The sequence below is a fragment of the Tubulanus polymorphus genome, chromosome 8 (genome assembly GCF_964204645.1).
Source record: "Tubulanus polymorphus chromosome 8, tnTubPoly1.2, whole genome shotgun sequence".
NCBI lineage: Eukaryota > Metazoa > Nemertea > Palaeonemertea > Tubulaniformes > Tubulanidae > Tubulanus > Tubulanus polymorphus.
This window is the reverse complement of record NC_134032.1, coordinates 7,164,469-7,191,547: the sequence shown is the minus strand read 5'-3', so window position 1 is coordinate 7,191,547 and position 27,079 is coordinate 7,164,469. Positions and strand designations below refer to the sequence as shown.

The 27,079-nt window shown below is 37.6% G+C and overlaps 1 protein-coding gene across 1 annotated transcript; it reads left to right on the top strand.

Annotated features, from left to right (window-relative positions):
- Positions 1 to 23,787: 23,787 nt before the first annotated feature.
- LOC141910311 (uncharacterized) lies at positions 23,788 to 25,736 on the top strand. Its single transcript, XM_074801044.1, has 3 exons — positions 23,788 to 23,941; positions 24,360 to 24,535; positions 25,587 to 25,736. Exons 1-3 carry the CDS (start codon positions 23,788 to 23,790, stop codon positions 25,734 to 25,736), a joined length of 480 nt encoding a protein of 159 aa, XP_074657145.1.
- Positions 25,737 to 27,079: the final 1,343 nt, after the last annotated feature.

The following is a 27,079-nucleotide window of genomic DNA, read 5'->3' as shown; positions in this document are numbered from 1 at the left end:
CTAGCAGACTAAATATATACTATGCACTTTAGCCTGCCGCATGCAATAGTGGATACGCACCAAAAATAGTCACACATAATAGTTCTGAATTTAATGGTTTTGCATGCAACCTTATACTACATTCAATCCAGATACATTGAAATTACACAACACATTAAACAAAGACATCGACAAAGACAAAAACTTTTCAAACCCGTGCAGTACGCTTACCATTAATTAATGCAGAGTTGGTAGTACGCGTGAAGCCAGGAAGAGCACTTTTGAGCAACAACTTCATGAACAAATCTATGTATGGGAATATTTTAATAGTTCTTATTTTAATAGTTTTAATATTCCCAAAAACAACAACATATAACATGTTAAAGCTGGTTACAACAAAAGTTACCAATACAATAAACTTTATTACTCCTTAATGAACTATAAAACTATCAAGAACACAGAAATTATGGTATTTTTTTGGTAGTACACCAAACAGTTTCAAGTTCCTAATACGGAAACAGTCAGAAATAAACTGTTGAACATATTTCATTATTTCATTATCATTACTGCCCAATAGAAAGGCTATCTTGTCTCTATTACAGTTATGATTCAAATCAAATGTTGAAAATCTGGCAAGGTCCATGTATAATTCAGGGGCCAGTTGCTCAAAAGTTGGTTAGAGTTAACCAGTGGATAGTTGACATAGTGACAATTAAAAGTTCATTGTTACTATGGTATTTATCAGCTGGTTATCTTTAACCAACTTTTGAGCAACCGGCCCCTGAATTATACATGGACCTGGAATATTAAGCTGCAAACTAAAAGTATAGGTCGAGATCTGAATATTGTAGTCGTAAATTCCAGGATTTAAAACATTCTAATAACCGATTTCTTCTGTACCGGTATTTTAACTTCCGCGGCCAACATCGGAAGAGGTTTCCATGAACCAATATTCAGCCACCCTCTGATATGTGACATCATAATGGATTTTAGGCCATCCCATATAAATGGTCTGTTTGCCGTAACCCGACTGACCCGACTTCAAAGGTACCGGGTGAAAACTTTTTTTCTGGGATTCATTGAAATGAATTTTATTTTTGATAAAAACGGCCGACCAACCGACCCTCTGCCTACGTATACGTATTATACGTGTATCCGGAAATGAGCGCCCTCAGTCGGCTTCTGTTGAAAGTATGACGTAAAGGAAGGGCATACTCAGCGGTATAGAATTTAGCCTATAGCAAATCGGCTATTGTCGCTTCGATGAATGGTCCCGTAAACTTCTTTCTTATGCGAACAATGGTAAGTCGTTTTTATATTTCTATGAAATTTGTGGTTCTATTAACCTTGAAAAAAATGACAGTTTCGAGTTGAATAGATATTTGAATGGATAGTTGATTATGCGTGATGTTCGATTGATGTTGTGCGTTCGTAGTCTCACAAGTCTGTGTTAAACGCAAACAACAGCTGGTTGGTGCATTGACAAAAAGGCCTATGATGTGTTTTCCTTGCCACTAATAGGGAAATGATTTCGTCTATTACAGCAGGGTTATAATTTGTTCCAAATTATGATTTCCAATTTTACTTTAGGAGTCTGACTCTTCGAAACGACCAGAATTGTCGCTGAACTCTGAGCCGTTGAAGCCTGTCCTTCATCATCATGTAGTAGGCCCAACATCATCATCATTACCGTTCTTCACTTCACATGATGCCACTTCAAACTCAAATGGGAAGACAATCAAAGTACTGGAAACTCCGAATGCTAAACTTTCTCATCCTGTAAGTATTTCCTTAGATTTTATTAACAGAATGCTAGTCTTTTCAAGAACAAATCAGCGGTGGCGCCTTATCCGTTTTCAAACCTATTTGATTTTGTATTGATTTGAACGTAGTTCCTAATATTAATTTTCCTTGATTTTCGTCCAAATACTTTTGGTTTCCTGATTTTTCATTAGACCTGATTATATTTTTAGTTTATCACGCCACAACCCCAGCAAACGGTAACCAGGACACCAAGCCAAGATTTAGGTCTAACCTATGGTAGTAGCTTTGAAGAAACCCTAACCTCGGTAAGTCTTAGCACATTCAGTAGAAAATACCATCATATCTAATTATATCATATTACCAAGCCAGTAGGCCTTATTCTAGGTTTAAAATACAGAAAGTCGGTACATTTATTTCTATAGCTTGGCATAAAAGTCGGATTATATTTATTTTCAGAGTAAATCCAAAAGACACTGCGTAGTCCCACATTGTGTTAAGAGAGGCTACCGTCATGAACCCGGATGTGGGAAGGTCACATTTCACAAGTTTCCTAAAGATGAAAAGTTACGCAAGGAGTGGATAGTAAAAATTAGGCGGGATGTAGGCAAACACTTTATTGTCAAGAATCATTCATGCATATGTTCGTTGCACTTCAAAGAAGATGACTTTGAGTATAGTCTGTTCGCGGGTCGCAGGTTTTTACACACTGGGGCCGTTCCATCAGTGTTTGCCTGCTGGAATGGCTTGAAAAACATTTTTACTGGCATTTCAGTTCAACGTGCTAAAAATAAGCTTCAACTCATGGAGCGACCTGGAGTTTGTGCTGAATCTAAAATCTTGGAGGATCACCAGTTAAACAGTGACTGCAGTACCTATGCGTCTAATTCAGAATTGTGTTCAGACTTAGATAAAGAGAATGATAATTCCAGTGAGAATGAAATTGATAAACTGAAGAATGAACTCGAAAATATTAGATTCATAAATGAAAAGCTGCAATCTGAGAATGTTGCACTAACTAAAGAATTATCCAGCAAGTTGTTCTGTATTGAAAACATTAAGCCATCTGAAATTACATTTTACACCGGTTTTCCGTCAATTCTTGTTTTTGAAAATGTGCTAGAGTACCTGAACCCTGGTCAGAGAGGTGAAAACATAATTTACTGCAATCATATGCAACAGTCAGTCAATGCAAGCTTGGTCGTCCAAGAAAATTAACTCCAAGAAATGAGTTCTTCCTTTTCTTGTTTTGTGTACGTCTGGGTTTACTTGAGGTTGATTTGGCAAATCGATTCAATATTTCTGTTTCAACTGTAAGTGACATTATCATATCTTGGGCGAATTTTGTGTATATAAGGTTGGGTGTTTTGAATATTTGGGCATCCAGAGAATCAATCCAGAAATTCATGCCCGGAAGTTTCAAATTCGGAAGTACCCCCAAGAATTCATGCCCGGAAGTACCCCCAAACTAGAACAGTTATTGATGCTACATAAAATAAAATTGGAAATGCCATCATCATTAGTCCTTAAATCACAATCATATTCAAATTATAAGAGTTCAAACACACTCAAAGGCTTGATTGGCATCAGTCCATCTGGTTGTGTGAATTTCTGTTCGCAACTTTACACTGACAGTATTTCTGACCGCAATTAACTATTAGAAGCGGTTTGTTGAAGTTACCTTTCGAGCAGGGAGATGTAATAATGGCAGACAAAGGGTTTGACATCCAGGATCTTCTCGACCCTACAGGTATGCGTTTGAATATTCCTCCATTCTTGGGTCAAAATGCACAAATGTCAGTGTCTGATGTTCGGGAGACTCAAGCCATTGCAGCAGAACGTATCCATGTGGAGAGGCTTATCAATAAAATAAAGATAAGTGGATAATGGTTGAATCCGTTTTGAGAGAACTTCATCTCCGAGTTCCATTGAGTTCACCAGGTTGTTCGGAATGAAATGTATGAGGAAGAATTCTGTCAGTTTATGTAGCATTTCATTCCAGAATTCAGATTCAAATTTTATGCGTTCTATCAGAAGCCCTTTGTTTGTGAAAATAACGAAATCACCCCACTCCAACCCACTAATTCCTAACAGACCCTGAATTTGATAATAAAAATAATGATTTTTTTAAGTTGTGGCTTCCCGTTGACTAGCTCTGAGCAGAATGAACTGTCCGCACAAGCCTCTCGAGGGGATATATCTTTAAAGACATATGGGCACTTGACCTCAAGTAACCCATATCCAGCACCATCAGCAATTACTTAAGAATCAGGAGAAGCACCTAGCCAGGGAAATGCGGGATTCACTATCATACCACAGGGAAAAACATATACCAGCTTTCCACAATTTCCTAGGTACTCAATGTATTTCAATATGGCTTTGTCCTCATTATCAATTCTGTGTCGTACAGCAGGTACATGTGAAATATCAGTTGATGTCAGTGATTCTGCAAATTTGGCTGTAACCTTTGCTTTCCGTTTTAATATTGTACCAAATGTTCTAGCAGTCAATCGATATTTACGAGCTGAATACCAATCACAACTAAATCTCTGTTTTCGAGTGAGTTCCTCGAGTTCAACAGATTGTTGGGCATTTACAATTAGATTATTGATGAATTCTTGTTCCAAAAATGTTGGCTGCCTTGGAAATTTAAATCTGGGTGGAATTCTTATAGGCATTGTAGGAAAATGATCAAAAATAACTGATGAATCTGAGGAGTATGAAGAAAAATCACTGACAACCTCAAAATCTCCTCCAGAAATACTAAGTTTATAACTTAGAACTCTACCGACCGGGGTTTACCGACCGGGGTTTGAACACCTATTTTCGTGTCAATCATATCTCTATGTTCATTGAACATCTGACAAAAGCCTAAAGACGGATTTATTATCTTTAAATTTTTAAATAAGTCTAAAGTATCATTGAACTGCGAGTGTTTCAAATAGTCAGCCCTGGCATCATACAGTGTTGATTTTATACCAGTCTTTTTGGAGCCATATTCAGGCCTGATAACTGAATAACTCATAATTGGTTCTGGGTATATTCCAGCGGTTCTTGGCCGGTGCCATTCTTGCGGGTTGTCAGTACATGTACCGATTTCTGGGTACTTGACTATTTTCATTTTGTTACAATGGTCCAGCAAATAGAGTAAAGCAATAATGTGGTTGCAGTAACCACCACTTCCAGCTGCACAACTACAATGATCAACTTGAACTACATCACCGAAAAGAGCTACCAAGACATTATGTGGGGTTTCATTGTTGCGTTGGGAACGAAAACATTTACCTCCAACGAATAGCAAATCAGTGTCTTCTTTCATAACATTGGCCACATTATGAACATAGTTTTCATAAAAAAACTTGTAACCCTTGTCTTGTGGCTTTTCTATGTATTGTTCACCCTTAAGTCTTTTTCCTGATTTCACGGCATGGTCACGTATATTTAAAAAAGTAAATGTCTTTGAAACTAAAATATCTTCGGTCCAACCATTCTGCGGTGCCTGTAAAATAATGTCTTGTGGATCATCCTTGATGCTAACTGAAGTGTTGGTTGCAGCTTCCATACATACTGGACATTTCATAATTTTTGCTCTTGTATATGTCTTGTGAGGATGTTAAACAATGTTAAACAATTTGGAACACAAATGAATTATAATTTAGCCGAAAGTGATTTTAAACCTTGTATTTCACTATTTAGTAATTTTAAATTAGAAGTAAGAAATCATAATGGATACTTAATTGATTTAAATAACTTTCCTGTTATTTATGAATTAGTTATAAGATGTAAAGAGTAAGTTTTTGTTAGATAAATATGAATATAACAGTAGGAGCGAATATATGTTTTGGATTTGATTTTAAACGTGAGAAAGAAATGAAATTTGATATTAATGATGTAATAACACATATTGAAAATATTGCATTTTTTGATGGAACAACATTTGATTATGAAACAACAATAAATAAAAAAGCTATAATGTAGAAAAGATTACTGATTTAATTAGAGAATTAGATCAGTAATCATCTGTGCCTGTTGAAACTGTGCTGGTCATGACGATTCAAACTGTCCACTATTGCCTTATAGCACAACTGGCACGTTCCTTTCAGACATGGTTTACATTTGCTGTTTTGTTTGATAGCGATTCTGATTCTGATTGTCTCCTCAGTTATTATCCAATGAACGAAAGTATTCGTGCAGACTGTTATGATGTCTTCGTTTGCACTCTCAACATGTTTTCGTATTACGACAATCTGTTTTACGATGGTTAGTCTCTAAGCAATTGAAACATTTTTTGTTCTTCACTAACCCTCTTGCCTCTTTCCGCTGGGGATAGAGGACATTCCCATGTCTTGTGGTTCCCTGAAGTTTCTACAACTGGTATCCCGTGTGTAGGCTTCCAGCCCCGCTGCTGTGCCGGTTCTCGGTTTGAGATGTGATTGTTGATGTATTCTATGATTCTGGTTCTGTTCCTGATTGCCTCTCTCGCCCATATTTTATCTACTTCCTCTGTGAACACATTCATTAATTTTTTGATGTTCAATTTCGTCGTCTGATCACAGGTTCCGTACGCCCTACTTAACTACAACTAGCTTTATGTGTAGATCTTGGTTGGTTTGGTTTTCCCCAGGGTATCAACTCCATTGACTGTGTAATGAAAAACAGCGCAAAAGAGCTACCCCAGTTACACATACAAACGATGACAGCGACGGTAATCTCTAAAAATGAGACGTTAACATTATATACTTACCTGGTAACGGTTGGTAAAAGTCCAATAGTTCATATTTTAGAAACAAAAAATAGTTTTTGTCCAAAGTTATCGTTTTATACAAATTTGAAATTTAAAATTCATTGGATGCATAGATAATCTTTCAATTCATAGACTTTAATTCTATTCAGGCCAGTGTGTGAACTTCGCCGAATTACCAAGTCGCTGAATTCAGTTTAACCTCCCTCGAAAACTTTTATAAAGAAAATATATTGATGGGATGATGGTGCGAAAACAATGTATTAAGTCTAGCTGGGAGAATAGCGCCTTACGTAAGGTTAATTTAGTGGTTAATGAATTAAGAAATTACTGACAAGTTTATAGTTTGCGTCTATTTGGTTACTTACTAATTGAATCAGCTTTTTGTTGATTAAAATCGGTTATTCGTCGACTTTCAAGTGTTATTCAGGTGGTGGGGATTTTTTACTAACCGTAACTGGGTCATTTTTGTTTGAATCCGGCCCCCATTGAAATTTATATCACGTGCGTTTGTATATGTAATGATGTTTTAAATCTGAAAATGAAGTCATATTGTTAATCTCTCAAGTACACATCAGCACCACGGATTTTTCATGGGCTTGCATGTTTGCAAGCCCATATTGCTGACACGGATTGATAACTTGCTTGGGAAGTCGATAACTTTCATTAGAAACTTTCTTGGGCTCTGATATTTACACACATTTAATGCAGTAATAGAATCTAGGTTCCTTTCGTATATTGGCTACATCGGTTGTCGTTTTGATTGTTTTATGATTTTGTTTAATCGTTTTTGTTATTTCAGCAGCGCATACCAACCTCGGTTGAGCGTGCGTGATCAGTCTTGAAATTGGTATTCATGCGCGGCATAGTGCTGCCGACAATCCAATTCATTCTTGATTGACACAATAAAACATTTACTTTCACGTTTTTAAAAAATTCTTTTAATTTTCTTTTACTTTCATTGGGTGCTTTCGTTAGCGGCCATTTGGAAAATCTCTGTATGAACATTAATATTTTTCATTTTAAATGTTATCTAAACCTTAAAACCCGCTTTTCTGTAAAATAAATTCTGAATTGAATTGAAGACTGGTTTCCTGTCTCTTCAAAGAGCCACCGGTAGTCTATGGTGGAAATAAACTTCTGGAGTAAACTTTATCGGATGATCGTTGTGGATTGTCATTTGAAGGAGATGCAACTTACTCTTGCTAAATGTCTTTATTATTTTAAAGAGAAAAATCGTGGCTCCTATCTATTTTTGTGTGCGGCTTCTCTTCACTTGAAGTCACTCGAGTTAGTCACGGTTTTTCTTTCAGCTGTAAATTTTTCTATGCAAAATCATTTCAACAAATCCGATACGTTATCTAGCAATTATCAACATGATGATAGATTCCGTTAAGACACTGCAATATTCAAATAACAACTATCCAAGAGCTTGCACTAACTTGGTCCACGTCTACAATAAAACCATTCCGATTCCAAGTCCCCGTGTGTAACATTTCATTTACGATGTAAGACAACACCGATCTCTTAGCTCTATAAGCAATCAGTTCAAAGTTCGATTAATTCTACTACAGAAATACAAAACCACCAAGCAAGCTTTCAGTACAACCATGTCAGCAAGCCCATTTTTAGAATTTCTTTCTTGTTTAAATCTGAAATTAAAGTCATATTGTTAATCTCTCAAGTACACATCAGCACCACAGATTTTTTGAATCTGAAATTAAAGTTTTAACGATTGCGTTAAATCTCCTCCTGCCCATGAGACCTGCAAATCTCTATCTGTAATATCAACACCACAGTCAGCCCTTAACGGACCCGTAAAATGTGATACACCCACAACGATCGCCTTAAATCTCCTCCTGCCCATGAGAGCGGCGAATCTCTATCTGTAATACCAACACCACAGTCAGCCCTTGACGGACCCGTGAAATGAGATATACCCACAATGATCTACCTCTGCCAAATTACTTAAAACAGAACTCATTGGCCGTTTCAGCAAATAGATTAGGATTCCTGGAACACATCGTGCCACATTCTCGCGTTTGAATGGCTTTAATTTCCCTCGTAGACCGTCGTAAAATAGCCAACCATGTTTTTTAGAGTTAACACATGCCACAAAGTGTCCATGTCGGTGAAGAGTTATACCAATGAGTTCGTATTGCGTGTTCTCGTGTATCAAACGTGTTGAAAATAATTTACCGTCGTTCGGGTGGTAACCGGCATTCACATAATCCGAAACGGTTAAAAGAAGTAGTGGTGGCATATGCCCGATCACTCTATTCACTGAGAGCCGACTACCAGTACACCTATAATAGAATACAAGTAAATTATGATAAGTTATGATTTTTGAAATGTTGGAGTTGTGAACTTTGGTGTAAGAATAATCGTAACGTACTTTTGCGTAATGTTTGGCGAGCTCTGTTCTTGCAACAGCTTTTCACACTGGTACCTTTTTGGTGCGAACCATGAAGTCAACATCTCCTGCACGGTAATTCTTTTTTTCAGAATGTAGACAGAAAGGGAATAATTAGTTGAAGGTTAAAACGAGATAATATGGGCTTCATGCCATGGATATCAGAAACATATATATTCATAAATACATGTACTACTCATTCTGTGATAACAATATGAGATTTGAAAGTTCAATTTGTACAATAGCACTTACATAAGGGGATATTCTGGGATCATACACATTTTTTTGTGATATCTTCACTTAAATTATGTTGTTACAACTATGAACATCCTTAGGTAAAAGGTGAAGCATAAACTATATATAGACTTACGTGGGAAAGAATCCAACCATACACCTCATAACTCGCTGATGTGACCAGTGTCTGTTGTAGCAATTCTCATATCGAGCGTATCGAAACATTTCCTGTAACTTTCTAACAAACATGGAGTATTCATCTCCGAACGTATCGATATCTGCTTTCTGCACCATTTCCGATTCAACCAGGCTGATCAAGAGCACTTTAGCATCAGAGAAGTGCTTGTTAGCCATGATATTTAAAGCAGTTGACAAGGTCTCCATGGTTGCATGTTTAAAAGTGACACTTTCTTACCGGCCTGGATTCTCGGATGATGTAACATGCATTATTGCCAAGAAATTTCTCACAGTTCATGTATTGCTGAGATAATGCCCCGAACTTGATTCCCCACCCCAACGGGGCCATATCGGTACTTCGGGTCAGATTTGTTTGTTTCTTTCTGATGCGCAGGCTCTTTCTCATCTTTAGCGTTCTTGCCTTGTCCGTGAAAGTAGCCTTATTAGATTTCTCTTTGTTACTTTTCGTTTTCGTCAGGCATACTCCTCTCTTCATTTTTTTTTCATTCTTTTTTTCTCACATCAGTAGCTTTTTGTGGTCGTTTGGTTTTCATCTTTTTCGGAGTCTTGTCGGGTTGATATAGGTTCTTCTTGGGTTTCTTCTACCTGGACCATTTTTCTTCAGTTATCTCAACTCCTTTAACTCCAGCAATAGTTAAGGTATCTTCGTCCGTGTACGTGGGTGTATCTTCAGTACTTTCTGCTTGATTGATATCATCGAATTCCAGTTTTACATGTTCCATTTCTGGATATGAAGAGTAACTGTCAGCTATGTATTTCTCAGCACCTCGCACGTCATCGTCATATTCTGAACTAAGGAGCACTATCATAAGCGAAGTTAAGGTTTTTATTTGCATCGCTCAATGAAGTTTTATTAGACAGCACTGTGAATGACTTAATAATGAATTCTAACAACTTCCGGCAACTTTTCGAACATACTGGCTGAAAATTTTGGTCATGTGCGCTACACAAATATGTACAACGGTAAATTGATTTAAACGTTCACCGACGATTTTCTGATGTACTATATCACATGCTATTAGTGTTAAAACCTTTAACTATTAAATGCGTTCATACTGCTGTTAATGAGTGGCCAGCCCCAATCTACCTCCACTTTCCTTGGCTGGAACCTCTTTGACGAATCGTTAACAGCTCGTTTCAAAATTCCAGGAAGTGTATTTTAGATGGTTGCGTGTGGTCAGTTGTCACCATGTCTGCTACTGAAATAGGTGGAAGTTCTGTATCAGGCCTCACCACAATACTATACAGATATGGTCTCGTTTGTTTTGGAAAAGACTTGATAAGTGTACCTGTTGCGTCAAGATACAAGTCCAGTCGCCCATGTAATAAGTGCAGTTGAGGTTGCCTGAACAGAAATATAGTAAATGGTTCAACAGCCACGTACTGGATATATCCTGGGTAGCGACCAGTAGGATTCTCATCATCATTGCGGTATGCTTCCTTCAAAAGAATGAGTGCCTGGACGCACCTCTTTTTGCAGGGCTTCTAACACTGCTTTTCGTATAACGTCAGGAGTGGGAACTGCAGTCAGATTTCCTGCTTCGAGAACAGATGGCTTTTCCAGATTGTCATACATAGTAAGTATTCATGACCCCATCTGCTTTCACTTAATTCACCATATTGATCCTGTCCGAGCCATTTAAAAGATTTCTAGCTGATTCCGTTGGATGATTTTTTTGTACCTTTTATTTCCATCGACACAATTATCTTCCCATCAACTTTTTTCGGTGGAGTGTCATGAATCAGAAACGTAACATGTCTTTCACATGGTTTTCTCCTACATTTCGCACCACCTCTGAAGAAAGGGGCAGTACCCTTTTTACAGTCAGGGGCTTTTACTCGGTTGTATTTGAATGCAAATACGCACCCCTTGCAAATAGATAGAGGTCCTATCTTTTTCTGGAAAGGATATGACAATTCATCCTCAGACATCTCAACACATTTTTTCCGTTCCAAAATGGCTTCACTGACATCCACTCCTCTTTGGATAGTGTGGACGTTAATTCTCTCTCACTATCGTCTCTGGCATCACCACCACTCTCCTCTTTCTCGTAACTGCCAACGTCACCAACATCACTGCTGATGTCATCACCATCAGTTTCGCTGCTGTTCTCCTTGCTGGCATCACCTCCACTCTCGAATTTCTCTTGACTGCCAACGTCGCCAACATCAGTTTCGCTATCCACTTTGTCATGATAGCCAATGTCACCAGCATCACAAAAAATTACACTTTTGACATCATCATGGTCAGTTTCGTTGACATTTTCCTCGCTGGTGTCACCTTCACTCTCCACTTTCTCGTGACTGCCAACGTCACCAACATCACCAGAAACTACACTTTCGACGTCATCGTCAGTTTCGTTGACGTTTTCCTCGCTGGTGTCACATTTTCTCGCATAATACCTTTCCTTTAGTGGTATCGAGTTCCCTGTCAGTGGCTTCTCTAGCGTAGCTTCTTTTTTAAGGAGGTAGAGAAACTTCAACTTCCCTTGGAACTTCGAAAGATGAAGCCACTCTTGCGTAGAGCCTTTTCTTTGGAGGCCGATACCAATCCGATTTTGGATTCGGATCCACCGTCTGGTTGTCTGCATCTGGAGAATTTAATGAGGAAGACTTCTATCAAAGTTGGGGAGAGTCACCACATGTGTTTCCCGACTTATCCTATGCGGTGTCTTTCTCTTTCTCCTTTCCTAAAAGATACAATTACACAAACTTACAGACCTAATCCCTATCATTTTTACTAATTAAAACAATACTGGTTTGAGATAAATTCATAATAATTTCCATGTAATTATAACCAAGAGGGTCTACACTAAGGAAAGTAATTAGTAAGGTAAAGTTTAATCAGTAAAGTTTAGCAATTGTAGAAATTGACTACAGCTCTGCAATTTGACTACTGCTGCTCCTATAATGATGTTGGTGAAATTCTGAACTAACATAATACTCGCTTGTCAGAGTATGTAAATGGTCGTAGTTGTTCTATGAATAAGAAATGAAACTATGATGGTTGTCAGCTGCTTCAAAATCTGATAGCCGGCTGGGGCTTACGGCCAAGGTGGGCTTAAAGTGTATTCCATACATTCAATAATTGAAATTATAATACGCTTACCAATGCCCTCAGTGTCACTACCATCGCATTCATCATCTACAAAGATAATCATCACAAAAAGCGCCTAACGTATCATTCCTAGTTATTGATTTCTCTGCAAGTGATTTTGCAATTCAGTATTTGACAACCTCAACATCAAACATTCTATATTGAAATTTCACAGGCTGGTTTACCAATTGAGTGCGATAATAATTCCATTTACCTGATAATAGCTGGTCAACAAATCGTTTTCTCTTCAAAACCCTTCCTTTTGAAGAAACTTGATTCATTTTCAGTTGTTTCATCGAACTCTTCACAAACTTTACGATCACCTATAAAAACAAGTGGATAACATTTTCATAAAATGAAAACAGCAGCAGTGGTAGATTTACCACACTAGAGATCATTGTGAGGTGTCACAATCAGACGAAGATTTATAGTGAGAATTGTGTCATTTCAACTTTTGATAGAATAAATCTTGGTTTTTAAAGTTTTAAATCTGTATCTACTGGGTTTCATCTTAATGGCTATTTCAATTGCAAATTTTCAATGGCAACTAATCTGATGTAATCTTGCTTTTCGTGATCGGAAATGTTCGCCACGCTTGCGTAGGGTCTGTCATATCTGTCATGTATCTGGTGCCATCAATACCAGGCGGCCATCTAAGTTTATTTTTCTGAACCCATTTCATGGGAACAGTGCCCTCGATCTCTCGAGCGCCTTCCTTCCAATATACCCTAGCCCACATTTGAAAAGAAAGAATTATCTCATTTTTAACTTGTCCTTCTAGGTTCCCCTTGCACTGAATTTATAGCCACAATCACAAGAAATTTATATTGATATCATTATGCTCGGAAAATCTTTTCTGTTGAAATGAATGAACTATAACAAAACTAAACTCGAATATTGAAAATTGTGGATACTGGGCAGTCACTTTATAGAGCATGCCATACCTAGAGGTACACTAAGGGTTTAACCATTTGGGTATATAGGGTATGACATACAATTGAGCTACACTAAGGGTGTTTTATCACCGGTCAACCAGATATGAGTCACCAAGTCACCAGAACTATTTATTTCAGCGTCTCTAACCGGATGTTTCTGTAAATCAATGACTGTAAAAACTGTGTGCTTTGGTTTACACAAAACATACGACACTTATAGCCTCATGTGAGAAAAATAATTTTTAAGCATGTTTGGAGGAATATTTCTTAACCATGGCGTGTAGCCAAATATAATCTACACCAACTATTGCGTCGTCCTCTCGCCTGGCATTCGGCAAATGACCATCTTCAGGTCGACCGACTTCATGCTTTGCACGTCCTCTTTGTTGAGGACCCTTGTTTCTAGGGCGTCACTGAAGTTATGCGACGGTCTTTTGCATAGATGCTTTTGGCAGGAAATCAGATTTTTTGCGGAATCAACTGCTGCCAAATATATTCCATATCTTGTCCAGTCGACAAGGAGAACGTTGCCTTCATCGAACTAAAAGAGAATACAATAAATCTAAATCGTAATGATATATACATAGCTAATTCCCATTAACCCTTCAAAACCCAGCGTGCAGTAGCAGCATATTTATAAATGTGCATGTCGAACGCATGCGTATTGCAGCTATTTATAGTTTCCGAGAACTAGAAAGTTAATGTTATTCAGTATTTCAATTAAGATGCGTGAATTTCATAAATGAAGAAGTCCCTGCATGATGGTGGGATCATTCTATTTAGTGATGGAAAAATGTAGTCCAAAAATATTCTTTAACACAAAATAACAGAACTTGGGATTTTGCAGGGTTGTATTATAAAACCAACCGTTTGCTTCGTCTGCATGGGAATGTCAACTAATGGCAGTTCATCACTAAAATTTGGGGAAATCAGTGATATGTCTGTCGTTTTCGCTGGAAAATATCAATTTGAAACCATATGCATTTTAATGTTAGCCCGATAGTTTTTCGGTAAATTGTGTAAATTATAAAGGATCATTTCATATTTACTAATAAGAGCTATACTGGGGTATGTTTAATATTTCACGAAAAATTTATATTTCACGTAAATTTGAGCTTGAACACGTAAAGTGGAGTTACAACTAATTTTTTTAGATAGATATGCCATCATCTTCACCGTTTGTAAGATGATCGTCTGTCTATTGTTTGTGTTAGTAACGTGGGCTGAGGAGCAGTATAATAGTCATATTATCTGTCAAATACTGCAGTATATATCTATGAACTTATAATAATGATAATAGTAATAGGCCTTCCCTCTAGCTACTGTTAGCCTATTATATAATATTTACAGCGAGAATGGATGGCGATCGCAACAGTACTGTAGGCCAAACACGGTTAAACCTGACACATAAGAAAACTCATAATACTCTTAAGACCCATCTATTTTCACGGGGAGCTGCTCAATAATATTCTACCCACTGGCCATGTGTCAAGTGATCACTTAATTGCAGTGGATCCTGGCACTTTAACAAGACCGTTCAAAGTGACTTCAGCACTTGAAATGAGTAACAGTAACAATAATGATGATAATTACGGGTATTTAAGTTGTCAAAATTTGGTACTTTGAATTAGCCTATATTTTGTTTATGTGTAATCTGAATCTGAATTTGAACTAAGCTAGTTCCCCCTTTATGTTATGCAGGGAGTTTATAGATTTTGAAGAGATAAATTCTAAAGCTTTATTTCTCAAAAGAGGATGATCTCAACACATTTTGATTACAGAAATGAATATAGCACAGTAATACATGCATGTTTGACGAAAAGAAGGATCCAAATCGATTAACAGCTTATTGGGCCTTCAATAAAGTAAAATGATCTACCTTTACAATTTACATCTTGTGGATTTTGATGCCGAATCCTTTTCAATTCCTAGAAATACATGTAAGCTCACTGTATGAATATTAGAACATTAAATACAGAAAGCCATCACGGTAAATTATTTTCCACTGCATTTTCAAATTCATTACATAAAACCTGGGGCTGGTTCATCTGAGTTTAACTAACTAAGCGTACTTTTGATAAGATAATTACTACAGGGATAACTAAAACTTTGGGTAGATGAAATGAATATCAGTGTGTAGCTAGGAGTTCACACTGACGTGAATTTAGCATATCGCCCCTATTGCGTATTCATCAGCACCATTTTTTAACTAAGCGTACTTTTGATTAGATAAATCTTGAAGTAATAAGATTTAAAAATCCTTCAAATTTACACTTCTGAATCATAAATATTTCTGTAATCCATCACTCATTACAGCTACTTGATCTTTAGAGTATAGGTGCGGGTGACAATGATTAACTGCAGTCATTAATAAATTACGGGACCAGTGGTCTAGCTGTAGCCAATTCACTAACACGTGTGTGAACGTACACTCTGATTTCATCAGTCTGATTACTCCAAGGTCACAGGAACCATAGAAGTGTAACTGAAGGGCACAGCTGTTATAATTATCGCTTTCCACCGTTGAAGCATCCCATATTAGAGCATATTAAATACTTTTTTCCAAGACAAAAAAAATCGAATTGGCATACATGTTCATAGAGATGAATCTTTTCGTTTTTTTAGGCCAGTCGTAGGCTGAGCCTATTACTATACAAATGGAGCGAATTTAAATGACATGGTTTCCACACAAAAGGCTCTTTTGCTTGCCAAGTGAGGGCATATTCGAACAAATCAGGTATTTAAGCGTAATCCATTCTCGGAATCGTAGCGAGCAGAATTTTGAAATAGGGTCTCATAAAAATGTTTTCTGCATTTTTCACGAAAGTTAAATCGGGAAAATTTCAATTTTAATCAGCCAATCAGGAAGTTGTGTCTTCCCTGTGCTTGGTTTATCTGAAAATATCAGCAGCTATTCACGTGAATTATCGCGATTTCATTACTGGCGCTTTTGCGCATGACGTCATGTATCAACACGCGACAATACTTCCGCGTTCGCTACGTGTTCGCTGATTGGCCATTTACTGGGAAATTCCACAGAAGCCTAATGTGGTTTGTTACAAGCGCTGTGATTGGTCCGACCCGATTCTGGCACGGCTTTAGCTTAGTGGGTTCGAATCCCTTGACGGGTGAAGATGATGGATCCTATCAATATCTATTGAAACAAATAAGTTTCCCGGTTGGGCAATCGCGAATATCTACCGGAAGTGTTCCGGTTCGATATTTCGAGGTTTCTTTGAATTTTGGAGTGATATTGAAATCCGGTAAATACCAGCGGTAGATTGTGAAAACCCATTGCATGATATTTGTATTACTTAATCAACGAAAAGCGTCGGGGCTGCGCCAGGAGTTTTCGTGATTCAAGTAGCGCAATAGCCTACTTCTTCGTGTTCGTCCACCTCAATTTTCACTCCGCCGATCTCTGACACGGCTCTGTCCCCGTCGGCGCTGTGATTGCACTTTCGTACCACCAAAATTTTTTATTTCTATATCAGGGAGGTCTGGAGAATGAAAAAGTCAAAATTTGGATATCACATAGGCCTGATTTCATCGAATAAGTCGACCATGGTCGTTACGTTTCCGTACTTATTTCCACCTAAAACCGTCTGAACAATTTTGTCACAACCAACATTTCGTTTACAGAAATCAGGTGTTCACGTGAATCCGCGGTATCGTCTACTGTTTTACTTCCGGGTTTTATTTTAAGATTTAAAATTGTATTTCAAGATCGATTTCTATGAAATCTTGAGTTGATTTGGTGTTTTGGAGGAATTTTTATTTGCTCTACAGAAAATTCATCCTTGACAATTGCGCAAGGTTCGCGAAAAAAAGGTTTTACCAAATCGGGTGTATGACCTTGATATGCTAATTAGCCATGTGCCCAAATTGCAAATTCAATCAAATTTTATTCTGCCAAAAAATGTTAAATACAATTCGCTTTCCGAGAGTTAATGGTATGCTGCTTGGAACAAAGTTGTTTTGAGATGGGTCTTGAAGCTATTGAGGTCGAGAGATAACCATCTAGATAGTTCGTGAGAGTTCCAAAGTTTTGAAGACGCTTCAAGGTAATGTCTTGATATTTGTTTTTAGGCCAGCCGTAGGCTGAGCCTATTACTATACAAATGGAGCGAATTTAAATGACATGGTTTCCACACAAAAGGCTCTTTTGCTTGCCAAGTGAGGGCATATTCGAACAAATCACGTATTTAAGCGTAATCCATTCTCAGAATCGTAGCGAGCAGAATCTTGAAATAGGCTTTCATAAAAAGGTTTTCTGCATTTTTCACGAAAATAAAATCGGGAAAATTTCAATTTTTATCAGCCAATCAGGAAGTTGTGTCTTCCCTGTGAGTGGTTTATCTAAAAATATCAGCAGCTGTTCACGTGAATTATCGTGATTTCATTACTGGCGCTTTTGCGCATGACGTCATGTATCAACACGCGACAATACTTCCGCGTTCGCTACGTGTTCGCTGATTGGCCCATTTACTGGGAAATTCCACAGAAGCCTAATGTGGTTTGTTACAAGCGCTGTGATTGGCCCGACCCGATTCTGGCACGGCTTTAGCTTAGTGGGTTCGAATCCCTTGACGGGAGAAGATGATGGATTTTATCGATGCTATCAACAAATAAGTTTCCCGGATGGGCAGCTGCGGATATCTACCGAAAGTGTTGCGGTTCGATATTTCGAGGTTTCTTTGAATTTTGGAGTGATATTGAAATCCGGTAAACACCGGCGGTAGATTGTGAAAACCCATTGCTTGATATTTGTACTACTTAATCAACGAAAAGCGTCGGGGCCGCGCCAGGAGTTTTCGCGATTCAAGTAGCTCAATAGCCTACTTCTTCGTGTTCGTCCACCTCCGCAATTTTCACTCCGCCGATCTCTGACACGGCTCTGTCGCCGTCGGCGCTGTGATTGCACTATTCGTACCACCAAAATTTTTTATTTCTATATCAGGGAGGTCTGGAGAATATAAAAGTCAAAATTTGGATATCACATAGGCCTGATTTCATATAATAAGTCTGAATAAGTCGACCATGGTCGTTACGTTTCCGTACTTATTACCACCTAAAACCGTCTGAACAATTTTGTCACAACCAACATTTCGTTTACAGAAATCAGGTGTTCACGTGAACCCGCGGTATCGTCTATTGTTTTACTTCCGGGTTTTATTTTAAGATTTAAAATTGTATTTCAAGATCGATTTCTATGAAATCTTGTGTTGATTTGGTGTTTTGGAGGAATTTTTATTTGCTCTACAGAAAATTCATCCTTGACAATTGCGCAAGGTTCGCGAAAAAAAGGTTTTACCAAATCGGGTGTATGACCTTGATATGCTAATTAGCCATGTGCCCAAATTGCAAATTCAATCAAATTTTATTCTGCCAAAAAATGTTAAATACAATTCGCTTTCCGAGAGTTAATGGTATGCTGCTTGGAACAAAGTTGTTTTGAGATGGGTCTTGAAGCTATTGAGGTCGAGAGATAACCATCTAGATAGTTCGTGAGAGTTCCAAAGTTTTGAAGACGCTTCAAGGTAATGTCTTGATATTTGTTTTTAGGCCAGCCGTAGGCTGAGCCTATTACTATACAAATGGAGCGAATTTAAATGACATGGTTTCCACACAAAAGGCTCTTTTGCTTGCCAAGTGAGGGCATATTCGAACAAATCACGTATTCAAGCGTAATCCATTCTCAGAATCGTAGCGAGCAGAATCTTGAAATAGGCTTTCATAAAAATGTTTTCTGCATTTTTCACGAAAATAAAATCGGGAAAATTTCAATTTTTATCAGCCAATCAGGAAGTTGTGTCTTCCCTGTGATTGGTTTATCTAAAAATATCAGCAGCTGTTCACGTGAATTATCGTGATTTCATTACTGGCGCTTTTGCGCATGACGTCATGTATCAACACGCGACAATACTTCCGCGTTCGCTACGTGTTCGCTGATTGGCCCATTTACTGGGAAATTCCACAGAAGCCTAATGTGGTTTGTTACAAGCGCTGTGATTGGCCCGACCCGATTCTGGCACGGCTTTAGCTTAGTGGGTTCGAATCCCTTGACGGGAGAAGATGATGGATTTTATCGATGCTATCAACAAATAAGTTTCCCGGATGGGCAGCTGCGGATATCTACCGAAAGTGTTGCGGTTCGATATTTCGAGGTTTCTTTGAATTTTGGAGTGATATTGAAATCCGGTAAACACCGGCGGTAGATTGTGAAAACCCATTGGTTGATATTTGTACTACTTAATCAACGAAAAGCGTCGGGGCCGCGCCAGGAGTTTTCGCGATTCAAGTAGCTCAATAGCCTACTTCTTCGTGTTCGTCCACCTCCGCAATTTTCACTCCGCCGATCTCTGACACGGCTCTGTCGCCGTCGGCGCTGTGATTGCACTATTCGTACCACCAAAATTTTTTATTTCTATATCAGGGAGGTCTGGAGAATATAAAAGTCAAAATTTGGATATCACATAGGCCTGATTTCATATAATAAGTCTGAATAAGTCGACCATGGTCGTTACGTTTCCGTACTTATTACCACCTAAAACCGTCTGAACAATTTTGTCACAACCAACATTTCGTTTACAGAAATCAGGTGTTCACGTGAACCCGCGGTATCGTCTATTGTTTTACTTCCGGGTTTTATTTTAAGATTTAAAATCGTATTTCAAGATCGATTTCTATGAAATCTTTAGTTGATTTGGTGTTTAGGAGGAATTTTTATTTGCTCTACAGAAAATTCATCCTTGACAATTGCGCAAGGTTCGCAAAAAATTTCTTTTCCCAAATCGAGTGTATGAACTTGATATGCTAATTAGCCATGTGCTCGAATTGTAAATTCAATCAAATTTTATTCTGCCAAAAAAAATGTTAAATCCAATTCGCTTTCCGAGAGTTAATGGTATGCTGCATGGAACAAAGTTGTTTTGAGATGGGTCTTGAAGCTATTGAGTCGAGAGATAACAATCTAGATAGTTCATGAGAGTTCCAAAGTTTTGAAGACGCTTCAAGGTAATGTCTTGATATTTGGTTTATACGTGTATCTACCCTAGACACATCTTCAGGCCAAAAACTGGCCCTGTCAGATTCAAGATGGCCGACTGGCAGCCATTGTTGTTCGCCAAAATCAGCACTTTTTACACATTTTAGAAGTTTTCGAGGGAAATTTTGAAGACACTTTTATCAATAACCTTGATCATTCGTATATATTTGTATCCCCCAAGGGCCCATCGGCATGAGAAAAATTGGGTCGATCGGACTCAAGATGGCCGTACTGTGACCTTTTTTGTTCCCAAAAATGTTAATTTTGGCCTGAATTCTGTAGCTTTCTAATTGTGTGCCATTTTTCATTGCAATTTGTAATGGGTATTCTTTGGAAAAGGATCTTTTATATCCGAGAGGGTATTTTTGACCAGTCAATTATGACGCAATTGGCGGCCATCTTGGGGTCATCAGTACTCATTCATAGGTGGAAAAAAAGTTTTGCCACATCATTTTGATACTTAAGCATATTTTGCTACCATAATTAATTGAAAATTGAAGCTCATGACATGTTCTATGATTGAGGTGAGTTTCAAGCTCATTGGTTTTTGTTTATGGCCACCAGGGGGCGTTGAACAATACAATAACTTAGTATTTCTATATTACATTCGTACCTATGCATATTTTGCTACCACAATCAATTGGAAAGTTGTAGCTCATGACATGGTCTATGATTGAGGTGAGTTTCAAGCTCATTGGTTTTTGTATATGGCCACCAGGGGCGTTGAACAATACAATAACTTAGTATTTCTATATTACATTCGCTCCTGCTGTCTGTGTTAACACACGATTGTACTATGTAAATGACATTGAGCAGGGAGTGTATATTGATAAATATAATAACCCACAGATTACATCATTTATAAAAAGCTAATCTGACAGGCTGGCCATTGTGCCCCTTGGGGCTCTTGTATACGTGTATCTACCCTAGACACATCTTCCACAGGGGTTTGGCGATTGTCTTGGATTTTATTTCCGGGTTGTTGATAATCTCGCGAGAATGGCGCTAAATATGAACTGCGAATAAATTCAAAATATCACGGAAATACCTTGTGTTTATATTGTTTATTTATCCGCTATAAAGTTTCGATAAACAATTGGTCGTTAAGAATCATTATCAGACGGTCGCCACGCTACTATATAAAAGAACAAGGGATGAAACGCCAGGCCTCCGCTATACTTAAATTTTCAGCCAGAAAGTTGGGACAGTCACGTGACATTCTGATGACGTCATCGCATTTAAAACTTCAACATGAAAAGTTAACATATTCACAGACCGATATCAATTGTCAGATTATGATTCATATGAAATAAATAACTTATACAGAATAAATTATGATGAAATATACAATTCATAGTCAAAAAATGCATTTGAATGTAAGTTATTCTCAAATATTTTTCGTATCATAGTTTCCGTCTTAGATGCTTCGGGTTAGCATTCAGTCAAATAAGAAGCGTTAAGTCACGTGACTGTCCCAACTTTCTGGCTGGCACGACTTGAACTGCGTTTCATCCCTTGTTCTTTTATATAGTAGCGTGGCGACCGTCTGATAATGATTCTTAACGACCAATTGTTTATCGAAACTTTATAGCGGATAAATAAACAATATAAACACAAGGTATTTCCGTGATATTTTGAATTTATTCGCAGTTCATATTTAGCGCCATTCTCGCGAGATTATCAACAACCCGGAAATAAAATCCAAGCCCATCGCCAAACCCCTGTGACATCTTCAGGCCAAAAACTGGCCCTGTCAGATTCAAGATGGCCGACTGGCAGCCATTGTTGTTCTCCAAAATCAGCACTTTTTACACATTTTTGAAGTTTTCGAGGGAAATTTTGAAGACACTTTTATCAATAACCTTGATCATTCGTATATATTTGTATCCCCCGAGGGCCCATCGGCATGAGAAAAATTGAGTCGATCGGACTCAAGATGGCCGTACTGTGACCTTTTTTGTTCCCAAAAATGTCCATTTTGGCCTGAATTCTGAGTACTGTAGCTTTCTAATGGTGCGCCATGTTTCATTGCAATTTGTAATGGGTATTCTTTGGAAAGGGATCTTTTATATCCGAGAGGGTATTTTTGACCAGGCAATTACGACGCACTTGGCGGCCATCTTGGGGTCATCAGTACTCATTCGTAGGTGGAAAAAAAGTTTTTCCACATCATAATTGATAATTAAGCATATTTTACTACTATAATCAATTGGAAAGTTGTAGCTCATGACATGTTCTATGATCGAGGTGAGTTTCAAGCTCATTGGTTTTTTGTTATGGCCACCAGGGGGCGTTGAACAATACAATAACTTAGTATTTCTATATTACATTCGTTCCTGCTGTCTGTGCTAACACACGATTTTACTATGTAAATGATATTGAGCAGGGAGTGTATATTGATAAATATAACCCACAGATTACATCATTTATAAAAAGCAAATCTGACAGGCTGGCCATTGTGCCCCTTGGGGCTCTTGTTCCTTATTAGACTTCTATAAATAAAAAAACCAATGAAGCCGTTAGTTAGGCCTATGTCGACGTTAGTCCACTGCTGATTACTGGCGCACACCCACGCGATGTTTAAGATATCGTACAAAAAAGTCGTCGGCCAATATTGAAAGCGCACACTTTGGTGATGAGCCGACAAAACCATGAAGATATGATTCTCAGATGAAAATTCGCTAGGGTGTGCGCTAGTCCTTACAGTTCTATCAAAAATATACATAGATTTCAGATCAGGACATGGTCAGGACAGGACTATGAAATGGGATACTTTTTGTACCCGGTAGTTTGGCAAATTTGTAGTAAGATTTGGTGACACTGACCTTTACTTCCAACAATTCTTCTTCTAAGCCTTGTACGGTATCATATTAGTGGAGAACTGTTTTTCAATCTTTAAACAAAATTTGAAAAAAAATTATATTAAGTACAATTATATCACACGGGTGCCAAATTAGGCCAAGAATAACCGTTCACAGGGGTAACAAATGGGCGCGCGCTAGTAAAGCCCGGCGCACACCTTTGCGATTGATCGTATGATCGCTTCATCGCATCGTTTTATCGCATCATCGTAAAGGTGTGCTATGGCCGCTGGAGCCGATTTCATCGCATCATCGCTTCATCGCAACAAACCAAACGTGTTTGATATTTTCGCATGCGATTTTTCCGTGCGATAAAAATCGTAAAGGTCTGCGGGCTACGCTGCCGATGTTCTGAACGAAAAATTTTAGTAGCCAATCAGAATTAAGGATGAAGCAGTCACATAATGCTCAAAATGGCGGCTCCTAACCGACCGGAGCCGTGCGGAACCGGTCGGCCATTTGAATTTGAATTTGAATTTTGTTCCGCACGGTTTGAAGTAGGGGGTAACGAAAATTCAAAATGGCTGAAGCGTGGACAGAGCAACGCGAGCTGGATTTGATTGTTTTTTGGGAGGCTTATCCTTGCCTTTATGATCATACCTCACCAGAATACAGTAAGCGCGAAGCCAGAGTAGCTGCCCTCGACTCCATATCTACTGCCATAGGCATACCAGGTAATTCTTTTTTAACCAAACCGATACAAATTCAATTCAATGTACGTTTATTGACTGACGCCGACGGTTGAATTTATAAAATGCAGAGCAAAATCCCTGGGTTAGTATCTAGCTAGAGGGTCCGGTTTAAACATCCTCCCTCTGCAGGGACTCGAACCTGATGGCATCGCTACACTCAGCCACGCACGAACCCCTGCATCAGTAGACCGGGTGCGCAGGTACATGCGCAGCTTTCCGAACGAAAACTGGCGGCACCAATCAGATTGCTCGTTGTATAATCGTTGAGGCAAATTTCAAGGAAGAACTATAAGTGGGAAAACCCGGAATTTGTATGGAATTAAAATGACTCAAGAATGAGGCCTAACCACTTTTAGACATTTAGAAGTATCTGCAAATAAACTATGCTATTCATTTTCAGTAAATAAAATCAAGACTAGAATGACTAGCCTGAGAACTCAGTACACGAAAACTCAGAATGCACCGCCGTCAGGCAGCAGAAGAAAAACCCCCTCAAAAAAGGATGTTTGGGTAGCTGACAAGATGCAGTTCTTAAAGCCTTTCATTACTGTGCGGGGAACATTGTCCAGCCTTGATGTAAGTATTGCGAACAAAACAAGTAAGATAATTTCAGTTTATTTTATGTATCGGTACATATTATCTCGTTATGCATAATACCGTACGATTAATGATTAATTGTTTGAAATATGAGATTAATAACTGTTAGAAAATAGCATATATATTGCATATGTACAGGTTTGATTATATTGATATTTCTAAATACATTTAAGATAAGCTATGCTACTTTTTTACTAGCGAATCATATCATTTTGCCATGGTACTGCTCCAGCAGAATTAAGATAGGTTTTTATAGCTTCTCTTTGGTCTTTAGCTTCCTGGCGGGCATTTCGACTGTGAGTTGTTGCCAGGGGCTGAAGTCCAGTATCCAATCGCCAGTTACCCTGAACTAAATTGTGGGCGTTGTCCTCGCGGTCAACAAAATTAGAAGACGCATAATTTGTTGACTCTTCGTCGATTAAAAAGTTATGTAGAACGCAGGCAGCTAGTATTATGAAATCTACACAATCAGGTTCCACGGCAATGGTAGTCAGAAATACCCTAAATCTGTTGGCTAGAATGCCGAACGCATTCTCAACTACACGTCGTGCACGTGATAATCGGTAGTTGAAAATTTTGATATCATCCATCAAGTTTCGATGTGGAAACGGTTTCATCAGATCCTTTCGTAGGGGGAACGCATCGTCACCGATAATGTGATGGTGACATTCTTCACCGCTCGGGAAACAGCCAGGCTCTGGAAAATTTATGTTGTTTGTGTCCATTGCCGCCTTCAAACTTGACTGATTAAACACCCCAGCATCACCACATCGTCCTGCAGCCCCAACATCAACATAGATAAATCTGTAATCCGCATCCACTAGTGCTAATAAGATTACGCTGAAAAAGTGTTTGTAGTTATAGTATGAAGATCCACTGTTGTCAGGCTGCCTTATACTTATGTGCTTTCCGTCAAGAGCTCCAACACAGAATGGATAATTCCATTTATCTTGAAATTTCTTCGCAATCTCAGTCCATTCTTCTCTAGTATTAGGCCTCTGAAAAACAAAATTATTTTTTCTATTAACAGGATTCAAGAAATCAAGAGATGGATGTTGCAGACAGAGAGATGAATGACAATAGTGACGACGGCGATGTAGATGATGTTGCGGATGAAACTGATTTCACTCATCCTAATACCCCTGCTACTAGTACCCGGGGAGTAGAGGCTACAGTTTAGTAATTAGGAAAGTAGGCTTTCAGGCCAGAGGGCGAGAGGGCGAGACACCACTCATCACCACAAGTAATTTTTTTTTTCCTACTCATCACCACAAGTAATTTTTTTTCCTTATAAATGGGGGAGAATGAACACCAGCCAGAAAACAATAATGTCAATAAAAATCAATATTATTGCCAATATTGAAAAAATACATCGATACATCTCATAAAACACGACATGAAAAAACTGCAAATCATATAAAAAATGTAATAGATTTTGAAACTCCAGAAAATTCTAATGAAAGAAAAGAACGATTAGAAAATATGAATGTGGATGAAATAAAATGTGAAGTTTGTAACGAATTTATAGTAAAAAGGAATTATAATAGACATCTCGAATCACAAAAACATTATAAAAATTTAAATAAAATGTTTTAGGATTAGAATATTTTGATAATAAACCTCAACAAGTAAAAGAATCAACTTCAAAAACAAAATCCATTTCAAATAAACCTTACATGGAAAATGTTAGAAATTATATTGATTCACTAGAAATAAAAGATACAATTGAAATTTTAGAAACATTACATAGTAAAATTGGTCCTGCAGCTATTATATTTAGATTTTTTAAAGGTATAACAATAGAAGATTATAGTAAATTTAATGAAATAATAGAAAAAATACTAGATTTGATAACAGATGTTGAATATCCAAAAATTAGTATCTCTGGGAAAGTATGTTTTATAAAGTCAGAAGAAAAAATGGATTATAATATTCAAACACACTCTGAAGAAATAATTTCAAAAACGCAAATAAAAGAGAAGTTAGAAAAAATATTAAATGAATTTAAACGTCATATTGAAGAAAGATATTTTGAGGGTTCTGGCTTAACATTGAATGAAATTATATATTTAGATTTAAATGTTTATAATACAAAAAGAAATAAAACATCAAAAAGTAATAAAATGTTTAAAAATGATTCAAACTTTATAACAGAAAAAGATATGAAAGCATCAAGTTATATCAAATTACCATTTATAACAAAAGCAGTAATAAATATTCAAAATGAAGATAATAAATGTTTTCTATGGTCAATTATTAGTTGCTTACATCCAACAGAAGAACATGTTTATAGAATAACAGATTACCGGAAATATGAAACATTATATAAAATTGATCAATATCCAGTAACTATAAAAATGATACCCAAAATAGAAAAAATTAATAATTTAAAAATAAATGTATTCGAATTAATGCAATTACCAAAGACAAAAGGTGAAAATATTAAAGATTATACATTGGAAGCTTTATATTTAACAGAATATTATGATGATGAAAATGCTATAGATTTGTTATATTACAAAA

Excerpts from the sequence above, each read along its gene's own strand:
- LOC141910311 (XM_074801044.1), top strand. The coding sequence starts at position 23,788 with ATGGCTGAAGCGTGGACAGAGCAACGCGAGCTGGATTTGATTGTTTTT. Across the intron at positions 23,942-24,359 it reads TACTGCCATAGGCATACCAG|TAAATAAAATCAAGACTAGA; the intron begins GTAATTCTTTTT and ends ATTCATTTTCAG. Across the intron at positions 24,536-25,586 it reads GAACATTGTCCAGCCTTGAT|GATTCAAGAAATCAAGAGAT; the intron begins GTAAGTATTGCG and ends TTCTATTAACAG.